Raw genomic sequence first — 23627 nt, forward strand, 5'->3', positions numbered from 1 at the left:
GGAAAATGCTGCTATCATTTAATACATAACAGATAGTGTACATGTTATGTTTTTGCTTTTATTTTTTATAAATCTAGAAACCCAAACTCTGGTAGTCTTTGCCTGGGAAGGTTAACCACTGGGTAAAAAATAAACTTTCTAGTGTGTAATGTTGGTTTCAGTGGAAGTAGGCCTTTTAATACGTACATTGTATAATATCTTTAATACCTGTGGCCCTTTCAAACCAGAAACTGATGCTTTCAGGATTTAGATGACTTTATTGAATTTTTTATTTCTTCCCCTTTATGTTTTTCTTCTTTTCTTTTTGAACTTTCTGTTACTTAGATGATGCATATTCTTGAACTAATTCTCTAATTTTCTTACTATTTCTTTCCTGCTTTTTTTTACCTTTTGTTCTTCTTTCTGGGAGAGTTCCTTAGTTTTATCTTTGTTTTTTTTTGTTGTTGTTGTTGTTGTAACCGGGGATCGAACTTGGGTTCTTGCAGTTGCAAGGCAGGCGGCGGAACCACTGAGCTAAATCCCCGGCCCTATCTTTGAACTGAGCTTTTCTTTCCTGCTGTCTTGTTTTAATGTCTGTGAATTTCTCTCTGTTTATGGACTAATGCACATTTCATTTTATTTTTGTTTTGTGTATGCTGTATTTTCTGAATGATAGATTTTTCCAAGCTTTCATCTGTGCCTAGTTTGTTTGCTTTAAGATATTTTCTATTTGATTTGTTCTGTTTTTCATATTAGATTTTTGTTTTTTGTTTTGTTTTGTTTTTGTACTGGCATATTGTCGTTTCTGGTTCCTGGTCAGGAAACCACAGATGTTGTGATCACCCTTGTTCCATTGTCCAAGAAGCCCACTACAGTCCCAATAAAAAGCTAGAGGGACAAAGTTAAACAGAAGGAAGACAGTTTGTTTGTAAAGAGGAAAAGGAAATGGGGAGGAGGAGAAGATAGAGAGCCACCCTAATAAAAAAAGAATCAGGGTAGGGGACTGTAGAAAGATGGAGGTCCCATGCGCATTTGTTCCCAAATACTTTTATGGGGGGTGGTATCAGAGACCCTTCCCTACCACCTGGAACTGGCCATAGCTGGATTGGCTTGCGGGCATCTCTGCCTAGTGCTCTACCTGCAGCTTCTTTCTGCCTGTTTACTTGTCCTTAACCTACTTTTCAAGGCCTTATCTTTGAGGTACATAGCCAGTTGGCAAGGGGTTCTTTATTCATGGTTAGTTTAGAATTAGCAAGGGGATGTGTGGATGTCTATTGTAATCTGTAATTATATGATGAATATAGTGACTCTAGAGTGGGTACTGTAGTCATCGTCGAATTTTATTATGTGTGTGTGTACAGTATATGTATGTATATATGCGTGTGGACAATATGTATATATATGTGTGTGTGTGTATGTTAGCGCTTAGGTGTGAATGCATAGTGCCCTAAAGTTAGCCAGCTGTGCCCCCGACATGCTTCCCCTATATTGTATTGGAGGTGGGGGTGGTTTATTGTTTGTGCACTTGGCTTTTTCTCTGTGCCCTGCCTGTCAGCTCTTTCTCCCTGTGTTTTTTTGGTGCAAGTCCCAAGGCCATTTATTTCTCTCTCTTTTTTTTTTTTTTTTTTTTTTTTTTTTTTTTTTTTCTCTATTTCTCTAATCCTGTCTTGGATCTCTTTTCTAGTGGAATTTCTCTAGTAAAGTTTTTTTTACCTCTTTATAGTCAGAATTAGGTAGAAGACCTAATGAGGCCCCTATTCTATTATTTCCTCTCTACAGACTCCTGACCTCACAGTATCTGTTGATCCTTGGTTGTCTCCTTTTATTTATTTACTATGATGAAAAATTTGAAATACACAAAAATTACCAGATTCTGTGGTTCAGGGTCTCCTTCCACAGGTGTTTCTAGGTTCTTCTTATCTCGAACAAAGAATTGGACAAAAAACAACTGGAAAAGGTAGCAGGGTTTTAAGTTTATTAAAGGTAGAAAAAGAAATATGTTCTGCAAAGTGAGTTTGGTCTCATTAAAAGTAGCAAAATAGCCAGGCGTGATGGTGCACGTCTGTAATCCCAGCACTCGGGAGGCTGAGGCAGGAGGATCACTATGAGTTCGAGACCAGCCTGGGCTACATAGTGAGTTCCAGGTCAGTCTCACTACATAGTGAGACCCTGTCTCAAAAACCGAAAAAAAAAAAAAAGTAGCAAAATAAATACACACTAAAAGTGGACCAATGTGCAAGAGAGAACACAGTGGTCCTGAGCTCAGTGGAGGCTATCCTTTTGTATCCCTCACTCCTCAGCCTGACTTTAGGTCTAGGTCATTGTTATAAAAAATGTGCTGTGGTTCTGCTAGAAGAATTAAAGACAGCACTCTGATTGGTATCAGTGCAGGACTTTGGGAACTGTTCTATATGTTTGTCCTGGGACTTTGTGGTTAACAGGTTACCCCTCCTTCCTCAGCCAGTTTGCCAAGCCCTAATTTCATGCCTCAAAAGGAAGAATGGTATACATCTCCTAGTTTCCAGTGCTGTCACTATTTTATCTGTATAAATTTAGGAGTAGGCTCTAAGAAGCTGAGTGGAGGGGGTAAGTGCTAGCGTCATAGGCCTATAATCCCTACTATTTGGAAGGCGAAGGCAGGAGGATCTGGAGTTAAAGACACCCCCCTCCCACCAACCATGATCTTTTTTGTTTTGTAGGAAAACATTTCGTGTTAATATTTTCACATCTTTCCTCAATGAAGGCAATCTCCTGCCTTTTATTGAGTAATGTCTTTTTTTATGTTATACCCCTGTTCTTGATTACTCGTTGTTTTCCTGTATTAAGATAGTCTGTTTAATTTTACCAAAAAGTAAACAGCCAGGGTTAGGCCGGCTCAATGGGAAGGGCACATTTGCTTGTGTATGTGGGTGAGATCTTGGTATCAAACTGCTTTTAAAAACACCTTTAGAAGTTCTTATTAATAATGAGAACTTTTCTTTTTTCAGTGCTGTAGCAGAGGGAGTGGGGTGGGGAAAGGACAGAGGGGAGCAGTCTGCCCTGGTTAGTGTATTTTTTGAGCAGTGTTAAAATAGGTTAACATATTCAGATACATTGGAGAACGAATTGAAGGACTGCTTAAACTCTTGCTGTGACTCTGCCCTTCACCAGGCACATACACAGATACTTCCCCAAATACCTGTAATAGCAGTTCTCTGGTCTTTTGAAGGTTTAATGTAAATCAAATCAGGGTCCTTCTTAATTTTTCTTTTTCTCTTCTTATTTTTTATTTTTTCCTTTCTGTCTGAACTTTAATTTCTTAGTTTGCCAAGTTACTTACCGTTTATCTTTTCTCAGGCTCCAAATTGTCATGCAGTCTTGTTTTTGTACTTATGGGTTTAGGTCCTGCTGTATATTAGTGTATTTTGGGAGAAACAGTATGAATGAATATATTAAATTTGAATGTGTCAGCTTTCTACAGATATTTGCATAGTATGTTCTGGTGGTGTAGCCGGAACATGGAGCACAAAACTTGTATATGGAAGTTTGGTCAGGAAGTCTTTAAAGAACATCTTTTGATGATCAGAGAAAGGAATGTTTTGATTGTTTTATTTTAGAAGAACAGTTAGGGACCCAATGCGAACAGTGGTTTGGAATAGGGATAAATGAAGACTGAAGATACTGCTAATAATGAAACAGATGATAAGGACTTAAATTACAGTTATGGAAGGATGGTGGAACACTGGAAGAATATTGAAGAGACAGAATTAAAGATTTTTTAGATGTAGGGTGAAGAAAAAGAGAAACCAGGAAGTGGTTGTAATATAATTCATCCCTAGATGGATCATGGTTCATGTCACTTAAGGAAAGAAATGCAGAAACAGGAATAGTTTCTTAGATGATTTACAATTAAAAGTTTGAGATGTCTTCTGAGAGATGATGTTTTATAGTTATTTGAGTGTAGTTCAGAAAATGGGGTCAGAGATACTACATTTGGACTTAATCATGGGACCTAAGAAGAGAGCCAAGGCTAATATAGTATGCTAAAAAAAAGCCAATATCTAGATCGTGCTGTTCCTTTATTTTTTCTCTTCTTATTGAAAGAATAAGATTCACAGGAAATTAAAATATAATTGTTTCTCCTTACATCTTAAGGTAAAATATGATTTTATCCCCTCTTTAATTCAAATGGAATTCTTAAGTGATTTATTTTTGAGCTTTCATAGTCATGGACAGTGTTTATAGATAGTTACAGCAGGCCTAGAAAATGTTCACATTTGCTTAAGTCTGCATATTAGTTAATGAAACTATAGTGTAATGAATCTTAGGCTTTGAGAGACTGTGTGTTTAGTAGTTGCTTTTTTTTTTTTTTGCTGATGTTAGCATATTCTGCTTATTTGGATAAGCAATTGAGTATATAAATTTTAATTTTTTTTCAGCTTTAATTGAGTTTATTGGTACATTTTAGGGATGCAGTACAGTTACATTCATTGTTGGGATCTTGTATCTCCACATGACAAGTTTTGATTCTCATTATAAATTTTAATTTTCCTAAGAAATTTTCAGTTTACTTGATAAAATGAACTTGACTAGTTTTTCTTAATATTCTGTCCTTTCTTTGTTCTTTGAAAAGATTCAGATATGGAGAATAGAATTTAAGTGAGTTTTAAAGAACAATATACCATTTTATTAAATAATGGTATCTTTATAATTCTCTTCTTTTGAAAAACTCTTCAATACTGTTCTAATTGACTGAATAGGAAAAATATATTGAGAGAAAGAACGCTTCTGTCTAAGAGAAACAGAGGGGCTGGGGATTTATTTCAATGGTTTTGCGGCCTGCCTAGCAAGTGCAGGGACCTAAGTTTGACCCGGGTACCAAAAACAAAAAACAAAAAGAGAGAAAGAAGCAGGACTGGAAAATGGGTTGTCCACCCACCCTACTTTTCAAAAATGTTTTATACAGCAAAGCCATGTGGTGAGGCGGGTACAAAGTGAGACAAAACTATAAGACCCACTGGCAATTTACAAGGTGAGCATGAGGTGGGACAAAGCCGTGACCAGCCAATAATATTACAAGTACAGTCACCCAGGTAATATTGATTAAATGGTTTTCAGATGGGAAGACAAGTCACATACAAGGAAGTTCCCATTTAGAATATCAATCACTGCTATCTATCTCTAGGTCCAGTTGATTTTTTTGAATAGAGAGAGTGCCAAAATTACACTTAATGTATTTAAGAATAAACTCTATGATTTGCACTGAAGTATTTTTTTCCCCAAATATAAAGATGAACTGAAAGACAAATATCCATAATCTCAAGTTTATCTCAAAAATTTGAACTCCAAAGAAATTGAAATGTTGAGCTGTGTGTGGGAGGCTGAGGCAGGAGGATCGCTGTGAGTTTGAGACCAGCCTGGGCTGCATAGTGAGTTCCATCCAGGTCAGTCTCAATGACATAGTGAGACCCTGTCTCAAAAAAAAAAAACAAAAAAAAAAAGAAAGAAAAATTGAAATATTGATTGCCAGGGGCCAGAAAAGGGGATCATGTTTTGGGCAAAGGGTACAAAGTTTGAATTGGAATGAATATATTCTGGAGACTTATACAAGAATACATTCTGGAATCTTGTACAAGATAATGACAATAGTTAATAGTGTATACTCAAGAATAAAAAGGACTGAACTTAGTGTATATGTCATCAAAAGGGAACAGTGTATACATTGGCCCTATAATTTGTTATAAACTATATTGACATTTGAATTATTTCCTAAATGAAGAGGTGTTTGATAGTTTGCCATTTTCTTTCTGTATTTATTAGATTATGGAGATTATTGTAGTCTTGAGTTGATTTTTAATCCTTTTTTTTTAAGTTCTTATAAGTGTTATACCAATCTTAAGACATCAGTAGATAAATTAAAATTCTAGATTATATTCTTTTTTATTCTTTTTGTTTTTGGTTTATTAAATATATTAACAAATGTTCTTCATTTTAAAAATTCACATTTTAAAGTATACATACAAAAAAGTGAAAATAAGATCTCGTTTTCTTTTTTCTCAGTATTTTTCTCTCTTCCCTATTTAACTAGTGTTTTTCTGTTTGCTTCCAAAAATGTTTTGATACATATATTGCATATCCAGACAAACAAAAATTTTAAAATAATTCTTTGAAATGTGAACTTTTTGTATACGCTTCTTCATTTTTTAAATTTGTAATTATTTTTTAGATGTTTTTCATTCCATTATAAATCCTTTCTTATGGATACTCAGAATCTTAAAATATGGATGTACCATTATTTATTGATAAACATTTAAGGTGGTTTCATCTTAGATTATTTAGGTGAAAGTGTTCATAGAATTTTAAATACCTATGATATTACCTCTTTTGTAGTCACAAGGAGGGAAAAATATTCCTTACACAGGTTGAATACCTATAATCTGAAAGTCTGAAATTTAAAATGCTCCAAAATCTGAAGCTTTTTGGATGCTGCTATGATACGTAGAAAATTTTATGTCCAACCTCATGTCAAAATGCAAGAACACTTACGATATTGTATAAAATTGCCTTTAAGCTATTGTGTGTAAGGTATATATGATGCATAAATAAATTTCATGTTTAAACTTGGATTTTATTGCCAAAGTACTTCAATATGTATATGCAGATACTATTCCAAAATCCCCAAAAAATGCAAAATGTGACTCACTTTTGATTTCAGGCATTTTATATATGGGATTCTTAGGCTGTGTACGTATCTCATAAGATATCAGATGTGAGTAGCTGTGGTATATACTGTATTTTTTTTTACTGCCATTATTAGGTAGTTGGATAGTATGTTTTTAATTTTTACTTTGCAGTTAGAAACAGAATCTTGTCGTAGTAGTGCTCAGAGTATGACCATCCTTAGAAAACCTGATTTTTTTTTAATCAATTGGTTTTAGGGCTTTTTTAAAAAAATAGGTAATTTTGTGATGATGGTGGTGGTGGGACTTAGAGTATCTTTATCATAAGTTGTATTTATACTTCCCATAGGGATTAGGAGCAGACAGCAAGAACCTGTACCCTTTCCTGCTCCCAGTTATCCAACTGAGTACTGATGTTTCCCAGCCTCCACATGTCTATCTTCTGGAAGATGGTTTAGAATTATGGTAAGAGGAAATTTTGATACCATGGATCTTTTTTTTTTTTTTTTTTTAATTCCTGGCCTTCTTTATCATGCCAATGAAGATCTTATATCAGGGCTTTAAATACTCAGCATTTAAAAATAAGGACGTGAGGCTGGGGACTTAGCTCAGAGGTTCCACTCTCTGCCTTGCAAACGCAAGGACCCAAGTTCGATCTCCGGTACCAAAAAATAAACAAACAAATAAATAAGGACGTGAGATTGATTTCCTTAAATGAGTAACAGTGCCTCTTTAGCAGTCATCACTCAGTGTAAGCTTATAGTATACAAAGTGAAAGGGGAAATTGCAGCAGGAACTTAGTCACATTTTATCCTTTGGAATTTGGTGTGTAAAATAGGAATCTTGACAGTTTTTTCAAACTAAAACTTGTGTTAAAATCTCCAGACTGAAAGAACATGTTTGTAGATATTTCGTTACTTAGCAACCTTTCATTACTTTATTCACTAAGTGCTGAGATGACATAACTTAGCCCCAAATATTAGTGGTAGTTATATTCCTCGTTTGTTATTTCACTGTTCATAGTAGTGTTATGTTTGAAAAAAGAAAAACACAACTTACTCCTTCAGCAGCTTAGTACTACAAATGTTTATTGACTACCCATTATGTGGGTGAAGAACTATGCTAGAAAATCCTCTTGTTTTATTAAGCTTGTTTTGCTGATTGAGTTTTCCCCAGTTTAATTGTATATGAGAGGTTTAAATATTTTACTACAGAGCAGTGGTGGTGAAACTTTTAGAGGCTTCAGAGATAAAAACATCCTGCTGCAGCATGCATGCCGCAGGTTATCTACCACTGGTATAGAAACTGACAGGAATTAAAAGAGCCAATAATAGAAGTCAGCCATAGAAGAAATGAGCACTTGTTGATTACCCTCGTTACTCTTCCTTCCTTTCATTTTTAATTTTGTTTAGATATCTAGGAGTTAACAGTTTTGGTTCTTAAAAGTTATCTTGGTGCAAATTAGAAACTAATGATCTATATCAGAATACCAAATGAATTATTTTAAAACTTAACTAGGTAGATACTTATTAATAATTTGTAATTTGGGTTTATCATATTCCTTTCAAGGTTATGTTATTTAAAAACATTTAAATTATTAATAGTTGTTTAAAGAATTAGGGCACAAATTTCTTCATATGTTTTTCTTCCTGAATTAGAGTTCATTTTGGAATTAGACAGATATAGGTACTAATTCCAGTTATTACACTGTATTTGGTTTGTGACTTGATTGTTAATCATCTTCTGAGAGCCTCAGTTTATTTATCTGGAAACTAAGGAAAAATAATTGTCATGAAAGTAGGATAATTTTTCATAGGAAAATGGATGTATATTGAGGACATACTCTTAAATGAAATAAATAAGACGTGTAAATACTGAATAGTTTCTCTGTTGTGAAGAACTAAAAGTGTAAATAAGATTCAAATTGTATATATGACAATGTGAAATAGGAAGAAAAGGGCTAAAGGTGTAGGGGAAGTGGGAAACATAAGGGAAAAGAAAAAAATATGAGAAAATGGAATCAAAGTCTTTGTAAATAGGGGAAGGAGAGAGGGAGAAGGGAGGGCAGGAGTAAGGGGAAAAATGAGAACCAAGACCTGTCATGTAAAGGTACAAGATCCCAATGATGAATGTAACTGTACTGTATACTTAGAAAGTACCAATAAACTCAATGAAAAAAAATAGGACACATGTAAATAATAAATAGTTTCTCTAGTGTGAGAACCTGAAAGTGTAAATAAGGACTGAAAGGTATAATAGATAATGTGAAATATGAAGAACAGGTGCAAATGGTAAGGGGAAGTGTGAGGGGTAAGGGAAAATAAAGAGGTGAATGGAATTAATATGAGAAAAAGATAAATGGAAAGAAAGTGTTTATAGTTGTAGGGAGCGGTGAAGGGTTTGAAGGGAGGGCAGGGCGTGAGGAAGAAATAAGAACCAAGATGGATTATGTAAAGGTGCAAATTTCCAATGATGAATGTCATTGTATAGTATACCTTAAATGTACCAATAAAATTAATTAACAAAAGAAAAAAGAAAGTAAGATAATTTTTACTCACCTGGTTAGCACTTTGTATATGGCATTTAATGTCTGTGGATATATAAGCTTGCCTGGGAAGAGATGGACAGATTAAGAATTTTCTGCAGGGCAAAAATCCAGATGAGTGTAAAACATTTTGAGGACATGGAGGACCCATCTAGAAAAACAGAAAGAATGTCGCCTGATGCATTGTAGTAGGAAAACCCAGCCAAGAGAGGAGAGTATTTCCTAAAAGATGGCTTTGGATATGTCACCTATGCTAAATGTTGCTGATTGTCCTAGTAAGATAGTACAGAGAAGTGAATTTGTCCATGTGAAGATGATAGGAGGATTTTCAAGTAGTGTGTTGAAAACAAACTAGAATTAAGGATGAATTGCAGATAAGAAAGACAGCATTGACAACTTGCTTAATAGCTTTTACTATTAAGAATACATATAGAGTATAAGGGAGGTATGGGGAATGCAAAGCATTCAGAGCTCAAGTGGAGGGATTCAATGTTAGTAGCATTAGGGTTACTTCATGTTAATTGAAACTAGGAAGGTAGATTGCCAAAGTTGTTCCATGTAATACAGTTTGTGTTTTCTCACTAAAAGATGAAGCCTGATCATTAGCTGATAGTTAATGGACTTGACCAGGAGTGTACACACAATATGAGAGATCTTTGGGGGAGAGATAGCGCATGCCCAAAATCCCAGCACTCTGGAAGGCTGAGACAGGAGTTTGCAAGTTGGAGTCCATTCTGGGCAGTGTAGTGACTTAGCAATACTCTGGTTTAAAAAAAACGAAAGAAAAGGGCTGGAAATATAGCTCGTTACCAAAGCCCTAAATTCAACCCCCAGTAGTATTAAAAAAAGGAACAAACAAAAAAGAATGAAAATTTGAACTTGATATGGATAATGAGTACCAGTTATGTTCAGGAGTATAAAGTGAAGCCCATAGACCAACTATGTGATTAATTTTTATAGGTGCTTTTTTTCTTTTGATACATTTCACTAGGGATTCATTAAGGACCCTAGTTTGGGCTTTGACTCTCTTATTTGTTTCTTACTTATTACTCCCTGCTCTAATATTTTTATCTGCATGTATTAGTTTTTCTTAGTCATCTGACCTACATTCTAAGAATCAGGCCAGGAATTTTTAGCTTTTCTTCTTTCTTATTATAAACATGTACTACTTTTAACTTAGTTTAAAGCAGAATTTGAGCAAAAAAATCTTTCATGGAGAAGGTATTGTTTGAAAATAGGATGGGATAATGAATGATGGAAGCAATAAGCAGTGTCAGCTACATTACCATTAAGTGTAATATGATAGTCATCATTTAAAACAGAACAAAACAAAACTTGATTGCTTTGGCCATCTACTCACAAAATTATTTTATCTTTTAAAAAAAATGTTAGAAATCCTTGACTTCCTGAAATAAGCTTTAGCTGCTGAGGTGAATTACACTTTTAAAACATTACAAATTTTTTTTCCAGTATTACATCTAATTTAACTTTTCTTGTATTTATAAATGAGTTGGATCTGTGATCTCTATTTTGTGGTACTGTTTGATTTTTTTTTCGTGGTTATGTTTATTTTGCCAATTTACCAACTTTAAAAATTATTTATTTACACTAGAATAGTTCTTATATTTGTTATTTGGTTATTTGAAGAATTCATTAATGAACTGGAAATGAACCCATGGCAGGAACTGGGGATTTATTTACGCTTTTAATAACATCCTTAGATTAGTGTAAGCACATTTATTTTAATGTTAATTTTTTATGTCTTAGGCACTTAGTCCCTAAAATAGAAAATATCTGTATGTTTATCTGTGCCATTTATAATTTATAGGTTTATTCTTTTTTTTCCTTTTAAAGTATATTTATTAGAGACTAGTCTTTGTTGTTATAAAAAAAACCTCTTAGATTTATAAATTCTGTGCTTTTGTCCTTTTGTTTATTTCTGCTCCAAATATCTTGCTTCCCGCGTTTGTGTATGTGTTTGTTTTTTTTTTTTGGTCTTGGCAGCAAACTTGGGTCCTTGCGCTTGCGAGGCAGGCGGCGGAACCACTGAGCTAAATCCCCGGCCCCTATGGGTGTATTTTTCTAAACCTGTGAGATAAATGATTAATGTATGAACTTTTTTAAATTAAACAATAAAGCATTGCAGTTATGAATTTATCTTAAGAGTATAACTACCTATTCCATTAAATTCTAATATATAGTGTCCTATTTTTTATTTTGGTGGTGGCATATAGATACATTAGCAATTGTTTGACCCAGAGTTGTTTATTTTTACTGTTACTAAAGTATGATTCAGGTCTAGTTTATTACATTACCATTATAAAATATGGCTTGTGTATATAATATATATATATATCTGTCTCATGATCTTTTTATCTATCTTGTGATTTTTTTTTTTTTACTAGTAAAGCTTCATTTTATAAGATATTCACATTCCATTGCAATGGTTATACTCTTAAGATAAAAAAAAAACTTAAAAAGAACAGATGCATATAAGAGTTTGCATCACATCTGTTCTTTAAGTTGTCAGTTGCATAGTTCACATTATTATTTTGCTTTTTTCTTCTTGACACTGATTTATTAAAATATCTCACTGGGTTTTCTGTGTGTCAGTTGTATAGTTCACATTCTTAGTTTGCTTTTTTTTTCTTGATACTAATTTATTAAAATATCCCGTTAGGTTTTCTATTGTGTCATTGTTCTTTTTCATTTCTGTTTTGGTCTGTATGTTTTGAAAAATACTGCTCACTATACATTTGTTATTTTGATACTTTTGTATATTGTTAAAATATTTATTAAATTAGAAATTGAATATTTTCATGAAGTGTATGACATAATATACATGAAGTGATTTACATTCCATGTTTTAATTCTTTTGTGTTTGAATTTTATGTGATTAATGTTGCCTTATAGATTGTTTTCTTTAGATTTGACTTCTGAATAATAGGATTTATTCTGTGGAAGCCACTATAAGGAGTAAGAGCAACAGCCCCAGTAACCTTCTGAAGGCACAAGCTTCGGGGACAGTATTAATTTGGTTCCACTGACAGACTTTTTATTGTAATTTTCATTTTATTTACTAAATTAATAACTATGGTTTATAGTAAGTCATAATATCTGGTTAAGACACTATCCCTGTCCACGCTACTGTCCCCACATATAACTTGTTTCTTTTCTTGAAAAACATTTTGTCTGTTTTTGGCCTTTGTCCTCCAAGACAGCTTGTGTCTTTTTCGGGGAAAGCCCTACAGGGATTTGAACTGAATTTATTTAACTATTTATTTATTTGTTTGTTTATTTATTTATTTATTATGAGATGGTGTGCCTTCCAAACATTGAAGGACTTTATTTATATCATAGTAAAGGTTACATACGGAAATTGGCATACACTGTTCAACAGTTTAGACAGCATTGATATCTTTATGGTGTTGAATTGTTGATAACATCATCCATTTACATCTTAACTTTGTTGTGGCATATAGAAAGTCTGTTGGTTTTTGTATATTGATATGTTTAGTAACCTTACTGAATGCTTATTTAGCAAGCTAAAAAATTTGTCTTTGAATTATTTGTGTCTTTCTTTTCTGTAAGTCTTTTGTGAATAAAGACTAACTTTTTTTCATTGAGTTTAATGGTACTTTTTAGGTATACAGTACAGTTACGTTCATCATTGGGATCTTGTACCTTTACATGATGTATCTTGGTTCTTATTTTTTTCCCATACCCCTGCCATCCCTTCACCCCTCCACCCTTCCCTATTTACAAAGACTTTGTTTCTGTTTTTTTCTTTTATCTTCTTTTTTCTTTTCCCTTCTTTCCTTTCCCTTACCCTTCCCATTTCTCCTTCTCCTTTAGCCCTTTTCTTTCTATTTCACTTTATCATTTATGCAATTTGAACCTGATTTACACTTGTAGTTTTTCACCCTAGAGAAACTATTGGATATTTACACATGTGTATCCTATTTCTTTCACTTAATTTTTTTGTCAAGTGTGGTAGCACACACCTATAATCCAAGCATTGGGGAAGGTGAGGCGGGAGGATTGCAAATTCAAGGCCAGCCTGAGATACATAGTGAGACATTGTCTCAAAAAACAAAACAAAACAAAACAAAAATCGCTTTCTTATTCTTTTTTTCTTTTTGGTAATGGAGATTGAACTCGGATCCTTGCGCTTTCAAGACAGGCCACCGAACCGCTGAGCTATAAGATTTCTCTTATTTGTTGTTGTTTTTTTTTTTTGGGGGGGGGTACCGGGGATTGAACTCGGTTCCTTGCGCTTGCAAGGCAGGCCACCGAACCGCTGAGCTAAATCCCCAGCCCACTTTCTTATTCTTGTGTCTTTTATAACTTAGTTGATGTATTATATGAGGCCTTCCTTGTATAAATTGGATGAATGTAGAGATTGCAAGGTAATACACCGTGTTCTCAGAGGCTTGTTCTGCCTTGCCAAGAGAAGTTTTAATAGGTCATCACTGAGTGCTTAATTGATACTTTTTTTAGCAAATTAAAGACTCTCCTTTCTATTTATAATCAGATAAGATTTTAAACTAAATATTATATTTCAATTAGGATTTTGTCCTTTTCTGGCTGTTAAGTGAAAGCTGTGATTTTTCTCTTTTGACTTCTTTGAGGGTGGGAGGAAGGTGCATAGATAAACCAGTCATACACTTCTGTGTTAAATCACAACCCTTATATACTATGTAATTTTTTGGACTTTTATTAGTACACGTTTGCCATAGGTAATGTTTGCATTCACTATAGGGTATTAGTACATGTATGTAACACTTTTCAATTCTCTTCTCTTTCTCCCCCTCCTTGCACCCCCGTTTATTTTCCCAGCATCATATTCATTTATTTATTTTACTTATTTATTTATGCTTTATCTATATTATTCATTTACCATTTATAAAGTTAATTATCATATGTTCATATTGAAAACAAGATCAATAGGCCAAAGAATGTCTAAAACATGTAAGACAGTTATACTAAGGGAGGTATGCTTTCATCTTTTTGTGTGTGTGTGTGTGTGGTACCGGGGATTGATCTTAGGTCCTTGTGCTTGCGAGGCAGGTGGCAGAACCACTGAGCTAAATCCCCTGGCCCAGGTATGCTTTTAGATACATTGTCAGCACTGGATTACCATACCTTTTTTATATTCTTTCTTTTTTTCCTATTATCTTTTATTTTGCAGTTTATCTATTGAGTTTTTCATATGAGGAACCATGTGATATTACAGCTTGTGTGTCTAAGTTATTTCACTTAACAATATGTATCAAGATGCATCTATTTTCCCACAAATGGCTCATGTTTAACCTTCATGGCAGAGTAATACTCCATTGTATGTAAATACTAATATTTATTTATTTACTTATTGGGGGGAAATCCATTCATCTGTTGATGGACATACAGGTTGCTTTCAAGATTTAGCTATTATGAATTGTGCTGCTGTAGACATAGGTATGCATACATCACTGTGGTACGCTGACTTTAAGTATTTTGGGAAAGTACTTAGATGGGGAATAGTGCTCGTTTTGGCAGCACATATACTCAGATGGGCAATAGCTGGGTCAAATGGAATTTCTACTGTCAGTTTTTTGAGGAATCACCATTGTGATTTTCATAGTAGTTGTATCAGTTAACAGTCCTATCACAATGGAGTAGGGTTCCTTTCTCCCCACAGGCTCACCGGCATTTGTCATTGGTTGATAGTAGTCATTCTTTCTGGAGTAAGACGGAATCTCAGTTTTACTTTAATACACGTTTCTCAAATGGCCAGTGATGTCAAACATGTTTTCATGTATTTATTGGCTGTTTCTATTCTTCATCAGAGAAGTGTCTATTCATATCAGATGCCCATTTTTTAATTGGCTCTTTAAAATTGGGGGTGCCTAATTTTTTGAGATTTTTATATATTCTAGGTATTAGTCCTTTGTCTGAGGAGTAGCTGACAAATATTTTTGCCCATATTTTAGGTTGTCTCTTTACTTTTAGTGGTTTCCTTTGCTGTCCAGTGCTGTATTTTTTATATACTGATTATTTCAAAGTATTCTAATGGTATGAGATTGGATTATAATAGCACCACCCCCAAACCCTTTTCCCGAAATGCAACCCAAAGCCTTCTCAGTGAGCTACATACCCACCCAGTTTTTAAATTTCTTATGTTGAAACAGGGCCTCACTAAGTCATAAAATTGTCTAAGCAGTCTTCCTGCCTCAGACTCCTAGAATGCTGGGATTATAGGTGTATACTAACACACCTGGCTTTTAATTGGCCTTTGTTCTTTTTTGGGTTTTTGAGACAAGGACTTTCTGTATTTATCAGGCTGGGTTTGAACTCACTATATAGCCCAGGCTTGTCTCAAACTTTGAGTGATCCTCCTACCTCAGCCTCCTGAGTGCTGGGATTATAGGCATGTGCTACAATGCCTGGTCTTAGATAATTTTTGTAACTGTGTATTTCATCTTTTCTTCCTCTAGATGAGAATGGTTTTCTTTGTTTTTAAATTATTTTATTAATTGCTTTAATTGTCATGCAAAGTGATTTGATCATCTGTTTTTCCCTCCCTAGGTTAGTAACATTGGAAAACAGTCCATGTATTACACCAGAGTTGCTTCGTGTATTTCAGAATATGTCACCACTACTTGGTATGTATAAAGCATTGTCTTACAAATCAGCAAGCATGCTTTTGAGGAAGTATTGTCTTTAGAGCACACATTCTATTTTTATTAGAGTTCCTGATGTTAACAAAATAAGTTGAATAATATTTTTATAGTTTTTAAGTTATTGTATCTGACTTTTTAGAATAATTTAGGCTCATTGAAGAGTAAATTACATTGCCTTGTGCAAAATTTTGTAATAAAAAGTATTCTTAGGCATTTAATTACAATTTAAGCTTGAACTTTGATAAATTTTTTGCTTGATAACAGTTTTATATAATACTTAAAAGACTATGTTGAGGCTGTGGTATAGCTCAGTGGTATAGCATTTGCCTAGCATGCACCATGCCCCAGATTTGATCCCTAGCACCAAACAACAACAACAACAAAAAGTATAAAATAAACTTTTAGGAAAATGATTTATTGTATGTAAAGTTGCTTTTGTATAGTGTGGTTTCATTTTCTTTTATGAAGACATTTTGTGCAACTACTTCTTTAAATTGAGCTTTGTACATATTCCTTTGTTTTAATTAAGGAACCACTGAAATTAAATTTTAGGAAATTATATACATTGTTCATTGAAGTGTTACTTATGAATGAGCTATATAATTATGAAGCTTAGTAGGTTTAAAAACACTGGGTAAAAGGCATAATTGTTGTGAAGACTTTGAGAACTTGTCCTTAGATAGTTTTTCAGAAGTAAAAATATTCCTGAGGTATAATGAGACACTTGAAAAGTAGTCATTGTTTGAAAATATTAGCAAACATGAACTGACACACAATTGGAACTGATTAAAATTTTTTTTGTCTCATTTGTTAGATAACCATGGTGGCTAAATAATATGATTGGTTGTTCATGCTTCTTCTGAATTCTTTCATTCTTCTATTTCTTTGCTCAGAATAGTTATATCTCAATAGCCAAAGTAACCATTTGTTTTCCAGTAAAGAGCTATTTGCAATTTTTCATCTGTCTTCCCCATAAAGGGTAAAATTTCCTAAAGATGAAGTCACTGGCAATAAGTCAGCCATTGATTCCTGATTTCTTCGGAGAACTTTTATCTTTCATTCATCATGACAAATAGGAAATGTCTCCTTAACTTGCTTTTACTCTCTGGTGAAAAGCTTTTCAATTTTGCTCTATGTTATTTGGAAACCACATACAGTTCCATTCAGTGTAGTTCAGATACTTCTTTATACTTGACCCATTATGATCTTTGTCATGAAAAGGATTCTGCCACTTTCACATACCAGAGACTTCACACAGTTTTGTTTCATCGTTGTATTTTACTTTTAAGACCTCCCTCTCTCCCTTTTCCCTCTTTTATTTCTCTTTGCCTCCTTTCTCTCCTTTCTCTCCTCTCTTTGGCAGTATTGGGGATTGAGAATCCAGGACCTCAGGTATAGTAAGCAAACTTTCTACCACTGAGTCACATCCCCAGCAGCAATAAGAACTTTTGTGTATTTAGAACAATGTCTAATATGCAGTAAACATTTGATGTTTATTATTGTTATGGCTGTTACAACTATTTACATTACCACTATTTTGAAAGAAAAAAATACTCAGCTATCAGCTGTCTCTGTAGGATTTGTTTCCCAGTTGAAACAAGAGCTAATGAAGGGAAGGGGATGTAGCTCAGTGTTAGAGTGCTTGTACTGTACTGACATTGCAACCTTGTAGTGGACATTTGGCTTAATTTTTTTTTAATGTATTTATTTGTTTTTGTTTTTGTTTTTTTGAGGCATGGTCTAACTGTGTAGTTGAGACTGACCTGGAACTCACTATGTAGCCCAGGTTGGTCTCGAACTCACAGCGATCCTCCTGCCTCAGCCTCCCGAGTGCTGGGATTACAGGCTTGCACCACCATGCCCGGCTGGTTTAAATTTCTTCCTTTTTTTGTTACTGGGGATTGAACTCGGGTCCTTGCGCTTGCAAGGCAGGCCACCGAACCACTGAGCTAAATCCCTGGCCCTGCCTTAAATTTTTTTAATTTCCAGAGATTTAAAAAAATCATGTACAATGAATATAGGTGATATGTATACTACTGAATTATTTCTACTTTTATTCTTGAAAAAGAAGGTATTTTATGCATTGTACTTTGTATATTTGAAGCAATAATATGAAGAAATTTTATTTTAAGGAGAAGTTGAATTTGGCTGATGATGTTTATTGTATCTTCAACATTACATTTAGGTTTGTTTGAATTTTCTATCACTAATTGATCTTGTTTGACGTGTATCTTTCTGCAGGTACATTCTTTCAGATAAATTTCTAAGTTTATTGTTAAATAGGACAAGTATATTTGTTTTAATCTTCTAATAGAGTCAGTTTTGGTGTCAGTTAAAACATACTGTTATTAGATCAGTGATATTTAAGAATTTACTTATTGTCTGATTGCTCTTTTAAAATCAGATATAAAACTTTTAGCAGGAAGTTCCCTTTTGTAACCTAAAATGCATAAAACTAACAGTACCAAACACTTCAAAATATTTAAGGTAATGATTGTTAGTATGTTAATTAATTCTTTTTGTTTTGTTTTTTTTTTTTGGCACCTGGGATCAAACTCAGGTCCTTGGGCTTGGGCAGAACCTCTGAGTGAAATCCCTGGCCCCATTAATTCTTTTATGTCCTTTAAATGTAAGAAGAAGCTGAAAAATTTTAAAACAGGCTATAACTAAAAGTAATTATTTTAATTTAGTTCTAAAGACTTGTGTTTTTTGGCCTTTAAATCTATTGTATAGTTTTAGTTTACTTATTACTCTTATTACTTAAAAAAGGAACTGACTGGCTTGCGTTTATGTTCTCAATGCCAAACTAATGTTTCTTGAACAATACAGTTTTTCTGCTGGTGAATTCCTATCTAATTTGAAACAAGAAAAAATTTACATTTGCAATTCCAAAAATAAAGCATTAAATAGTTGTAAGGGTAAATATTAAGTAGTTTTCTTTTAAATGTCTATAATTCAATAATTTATTCCTTATCCCTTTACAGAAATTGAATGCATGAAATGTAAAACTAAATACAAATTAAAAATAGCAAAAAGAATAAAGAAAAACAAAATGGAGCAGATTATAAAATATAATTAGACAAATAAATATGTATAGATGTATAGATCATGATTAGAGATGGTACTTTGTTGAGTAACAGATGTACCTGAAAGCTCTCAGCATTTTGTCGAAAAAAAAAACTAATCAGGGATTTAACTCAGTGGTTCCACTGCCTGCTTCGCAAGCCTAAAGTCCTGAGTTCCATCCCTGGCAGCAAAAAAAAAAAAAAAAGAAAAACTAATCACTTAAATTAGAGGTTTTTAATCTTGGCTCTACTGACATTTTGGGCCAGGTAAACTTTTGTTGTGAGGGGCTTTCTTGTGCACTGTTGGATATTTAATGGTATCTCTGGCCTCTATACGTTAGATGTTACTAGTGACAGTCAAAAATGTTTTCATGTGTTGCCAAATGTCTTGTAGGGAATAGACTTGCCTCTGATGAAAAAGCATAGACATAAATATTTGCCATCTGTTAAAATAAATAACAGTTGTGTTGCATGATTGAAAAAAGGAGATTTTCTTCCATGTTAGTGCACGTGAATAGAATTTCCAAAGCATTTGCAGTAAAGAATGGCAGGTTTCAGCTGGGCATGGTAGCACACAGCTATAATTGGGGAGGTTGAGGCAGCAAGATTGGTGTGAATTGAGGACCAGCCTGGACTCCATAGTGAGTTGAAACCTAGCCTGAATTACATAGTGAGACTATCTCATAAATGAATAAGTGAATGAATGAATGAGTGAATGGCTTTAAGCATATTTTTGAGTTATGTTTTGATCTGTATAATTATGTTTCTCTCACACACATACTGTTGCATCATTGTTGTATGTAGTGAGTCATGTAAAATTGCTTCACATTATCATTTGATCACATTGTTTTAAGAAAATGGTTTCTGTTTTGCCCTTGAAAGGGAATAGCTAAAAACAGTATCTTTTTCCTTTGTTGTTTTAGTAATAACGTGTTTAATAACTTTTTTATGTGCAAGCTTTGAGGAACAGATTTGAAGAACAAAGCCTGAGAATTGGGACTCTTAAAATGTAATATAATTTTTTTTAGAGTATAAGACAGAATTGCTTTTATTTTTTATTTTTTCTTTCTTTCTTCTTTTTAGGGTCTCACTAGGTAGTATAGCCTGGCCTTAAGCTCACCATGTTTCCTAGGCTGGCCTTGAACTCATGGTGATCTTCTTGCCTCAGTTTCCTGAGTGCTGAGATTATAGACATGCACTACCATGCCAGCCTCAGAATTAATTTTCTTAACAAAACATATATTCAGTGCCAATGCAGTAAGACTCAGTAAATGCTCATTGAGTGAACGCAGTTAAGCACATGTTGAAGTATAATGAGAAAATAATTAATTTACATGTTGTTTGCCATATTAGCATTAAGAATTTGGATTGAAACAAAGGATTTGGTCTAATGCTTATCTACTTTTTTTTTCTGAATAGAAACGAGGAGGGGTTGATGTTTTTTCTAAATTGTTTTAACTACTAGAAGGTAAATGAGATAAACTTAAGTTATAGGTTTATGCCTGTTTTTAGGTGAACATTTATAGATAACTACTCTGAATAACAATCAGAAAAGTTTGTAGAGAAAGGTATATAGCAATATTAAATTGAAATGAATCATTTCATTTAAATTGAACAATAATTTGTCCTTAATTAAAATTTTTATTTTACAGAGCTAAGTTCAGAAAATCTCAGAACCTGCTTTAAGATTATCAATGGTTATATTTTTTTATCATCCACAGAATTTTTACAGGTATGTTGGAGTAGATTTTGCATTGTAAAAAGTATTTTAGGGCAACCCAATTTCCTGTCCCCCTTCTGTCTCTTTTAGGCAGAAGCTTTCTTTCTCCTAATAAATTTTTCCTACTCTTATAAAAAAAATTACTTTAATAATTGTTTGCAGTCAGGAGATGCCTTTTTAGAATCTAAGCTTGACCTTTTACTTTAAGGGGGGAAATTCTCTGAAAGCATTCTTTGCTGCAGGGCAAATAGGAATTTTGCAGTTCTAGTGTCATTTAATGCTGAAAATTATATAATCTTGTATGTATTCCTATAAAATTAATACATTAATTAAATATTGTTGAGGTCTTACTGAAACCTTTATTGCTTATACCATTAGCATATAATTCTCAAATGGGTTATGAGTCTCATTTAATTTTATGCCTTTTTGATATTATAGATACATTCTTATGTATATATTGATTTTTTATTGAATTTCAGACATATGCCATAGGTCTTTGTCAGTCCTTTTGTGAGCTATTAAAGGAAATTACTACAGAAGGTCAAGTTCAAGTGCTCAAGGTATTGTCATTTTATCAAAAATGATTAAAAAGTTATTTGTTAAGCTGAATATGAGTTTTTTGTGACATTAATCCTCCATTTGAGTGCGGATGATTGACACAAAGAAGAGTTGGTATAATTTTGGAGAAGATATTTTCTTTTCTAGTACTGGTTTTCATAATCTCTTCACTGGGGGTCTCAAATTTGAATGTACATTCAAATCGGCTAGAGATCTTTTTAAAGTGTAATTCTAGGGCTGGGGATGTAGCTCAGTGGCGCAGCACCTGCCTGGTAAGTGCAAGTTCCTGAGTTCAATCCCGGGTACCGCAAAAAAAACAAAAACAAAAAACAAAACAAGCAAACAAAAAACCCAGCCCATGCTCAATAAAGTGTAATTCTGTATTTCTGAGTCTCAGCTGATTGAGATATTGCTTGTCCTGACACCTCACTTTGTGTGGCAAGTGTTTAAAAAGTTTTTAATAAATTACCCAAAGATCAGTGACATCTAATACTTTACCTCTTCAGTTTGTTAGCCTGCTTTTGGGATAGATTTTTTAAAATCATATTTGGTGGGCTGGGGATTTAGCTCAGTGGTTCCACCACCTGCTTCACTAGCGCAAGGTTCCAAGTTCTATCCCTGGTACCAAAAAAAAAAGAAAACCATATTTGGTAGTTTTAATTTGAATTAGCTATTGAATTTAGAGTACCAAGTTTGTCAGAATTATATATAATTAAGTACCAGTAGCATTTAAGTGATGTACCATGTTTATATATTAGCCTCTATATTAAAGATATACATAGTAGTAAGTGTATAATGTTTAACTTAAACATAGATATGTATATAAATCTGTATTAAAATGTGTCTTTACAGATACGTACATATATACATGCATGTAATTTATATATGAACTTTGAGAGAAGGTATATCTGTTTAATTTTTTATCTGTGTTATAAGATAACAGAGCAGAATTCTAGTTAGGTAAGTGTTACAATCACAACAGAGGAACATTTGTGGTGTGAAAACTATGATGTTGTTTTAGGTCTTCAGAAGTGACTTTCTAGTGGGCCACCTGCTTCACAAGTGCGAGTTCCTGAGTTTGATCACCAGTACCAAAAAAACAGTGACTTCCTAGGGAAAAACATGGTTTCCCAAAGGGATTCTTTGAATGCAATTTATTGAAGTTAGCACAATAAGTGTGCAACAATTCTAAGTATACTTGAGGAATAAGTAAAAGTTTGTGTGGATGGTCAGATCATAATAACCAATTATGCATTTTATAATGGACCAAATCTGATCTAAAAACTTCTTTTTGCAGCTTTTCTGTAGCATTATTAGTAAAGTGGTTTTGGAAAACAACTTGTAAAATATTTGAAATGGGCATTGTGAAACTTCTGTCCAAAATAAGGCAAGGCTTTTGGGTATCCTAAGGAGAATATTTACTTTTTATTTTTCTTGATATATTCTCACAAAATAGATGGAATATAGTATAGCAGGAATGACTATGAACTAAGGCAAGATTGTCAGGTTAGAATATGGGCTTGGCTAATTCAGAGCTGTGTGATACAGCAATTTACTTTCTCTCTCACTTTCTCTCTGTAGAATAGGGATAATAACTTTACCTGGTTCCTATTGTAAAGGATGTGAGTCTGTGAGGATTAGTTGAGCTGATGTATATAAATACACTTATAACAATAAGTACTAGTATAACATTTGTAAGAGTTATTTGTTTTTTCTCATTGTGTGACCGTCATAAACTCTGTGAGGGAAAAAGTGCTGATATGCTTATAGAGTAATTTATTTGCTAGATCTTTGATTATAGCAAAACAAAACACATCAAAATGTTCTATCTCATATGACCATTTCTTCTAAATAAATTCTCAATAAAAATAAAAGTACATTGTTTACTTTTAAAACTAAGCAGATGGTTTATTTAGTGAGAGTATATTATTAAGAGCTGTGCATTTCAGAAGTGTGTTGGAAATTGCATTTTTTTCCAGAATACCATAATCTTCAAAAACTTTGTTGTTGAAATTTCCAAACTTAGCCAGGCATGGTGGTACATGCCTGTAATCCCAGCACTCGCGAGGCTGAGGCAGGAGGATCATTTTGAGTTTGAGACCAGCCTGGGCTACATAGTGAGTTCCAGGTCAGTCTCAACTACATAGTGAAAACCTGTCTCAAAAAACCAAAAAAAGAAAAGAAAATTCCAAACTTGCATACTACTCACTACCCTAATAATTTTTAGTAGCAAAAATCTTTTTCTTTTGTTGAAATGGAAAGTGGTGATATTTTAATATTTTGGTTGAGGGCTGGGGATTTGGCTTAGTGGTTCCGCAGCCTGCCTCATAAGCACAAGGGCACGAGTTTGATCCCGGGTACCACAAAAACAAAAAACAAAACAAATATTTTGGTTGAATGGTTTTAATCATATATGTAGTAAAATATTTGTAATATTTA

The 23627-nt window shown here is 33.6% G+C and overlaps 1 protein-coding gene across 6 annotated transcripts in view; it reads left to right on the forward strand.

Moving 5' to 3' along the window:
* Ipo11 (importin 11) overlaps window positions 1-23627 on the forward strand; it is a 181151-nt gene that overhangs the window by 93000 nt on the left and 64524 nt on the right. For all 6 annotated transcript variants that reach the window (XM_010637225.2, XM_010637222.3, XM_010637223.3 and 3 more), the window contains 4 exons: window positions 6988-7103; window positions 15751-15827; window positions 20563-20642; window positions 21110-21190. In XM_010637225.2, coding sequence (XP_010635527.1) covers window positions 6988-7103; window positions 15751-15827; window positions 20563-20642; window positions 21110-21190 — 354 coding nt within the window. The remainder of the gene's footprint in view (window positions 1-6987; window positions 7104-15750; window positions 15828-20562; window positions 20643-21109; window positions 21191-23627) is intronic.

Source organism: Fukomys damarensis, unplaced genomic scaffold (genome assembly GCF_012274545.1).
Source record: "Fukomys damarensis isolate Sample0158 unplaced genomic scaffold, DMR_v1.0_HiC HiC_scaffold_1, whole genome shotgun sequence".
In the NCBI taxonomy this organism is placed as follows: domain Eukaryota; kingdom Metazoa; phylum Chordata; class Mammalia; order Rodentia; family Bathyergidae; genus Fukomys; species Fukomys damarensis.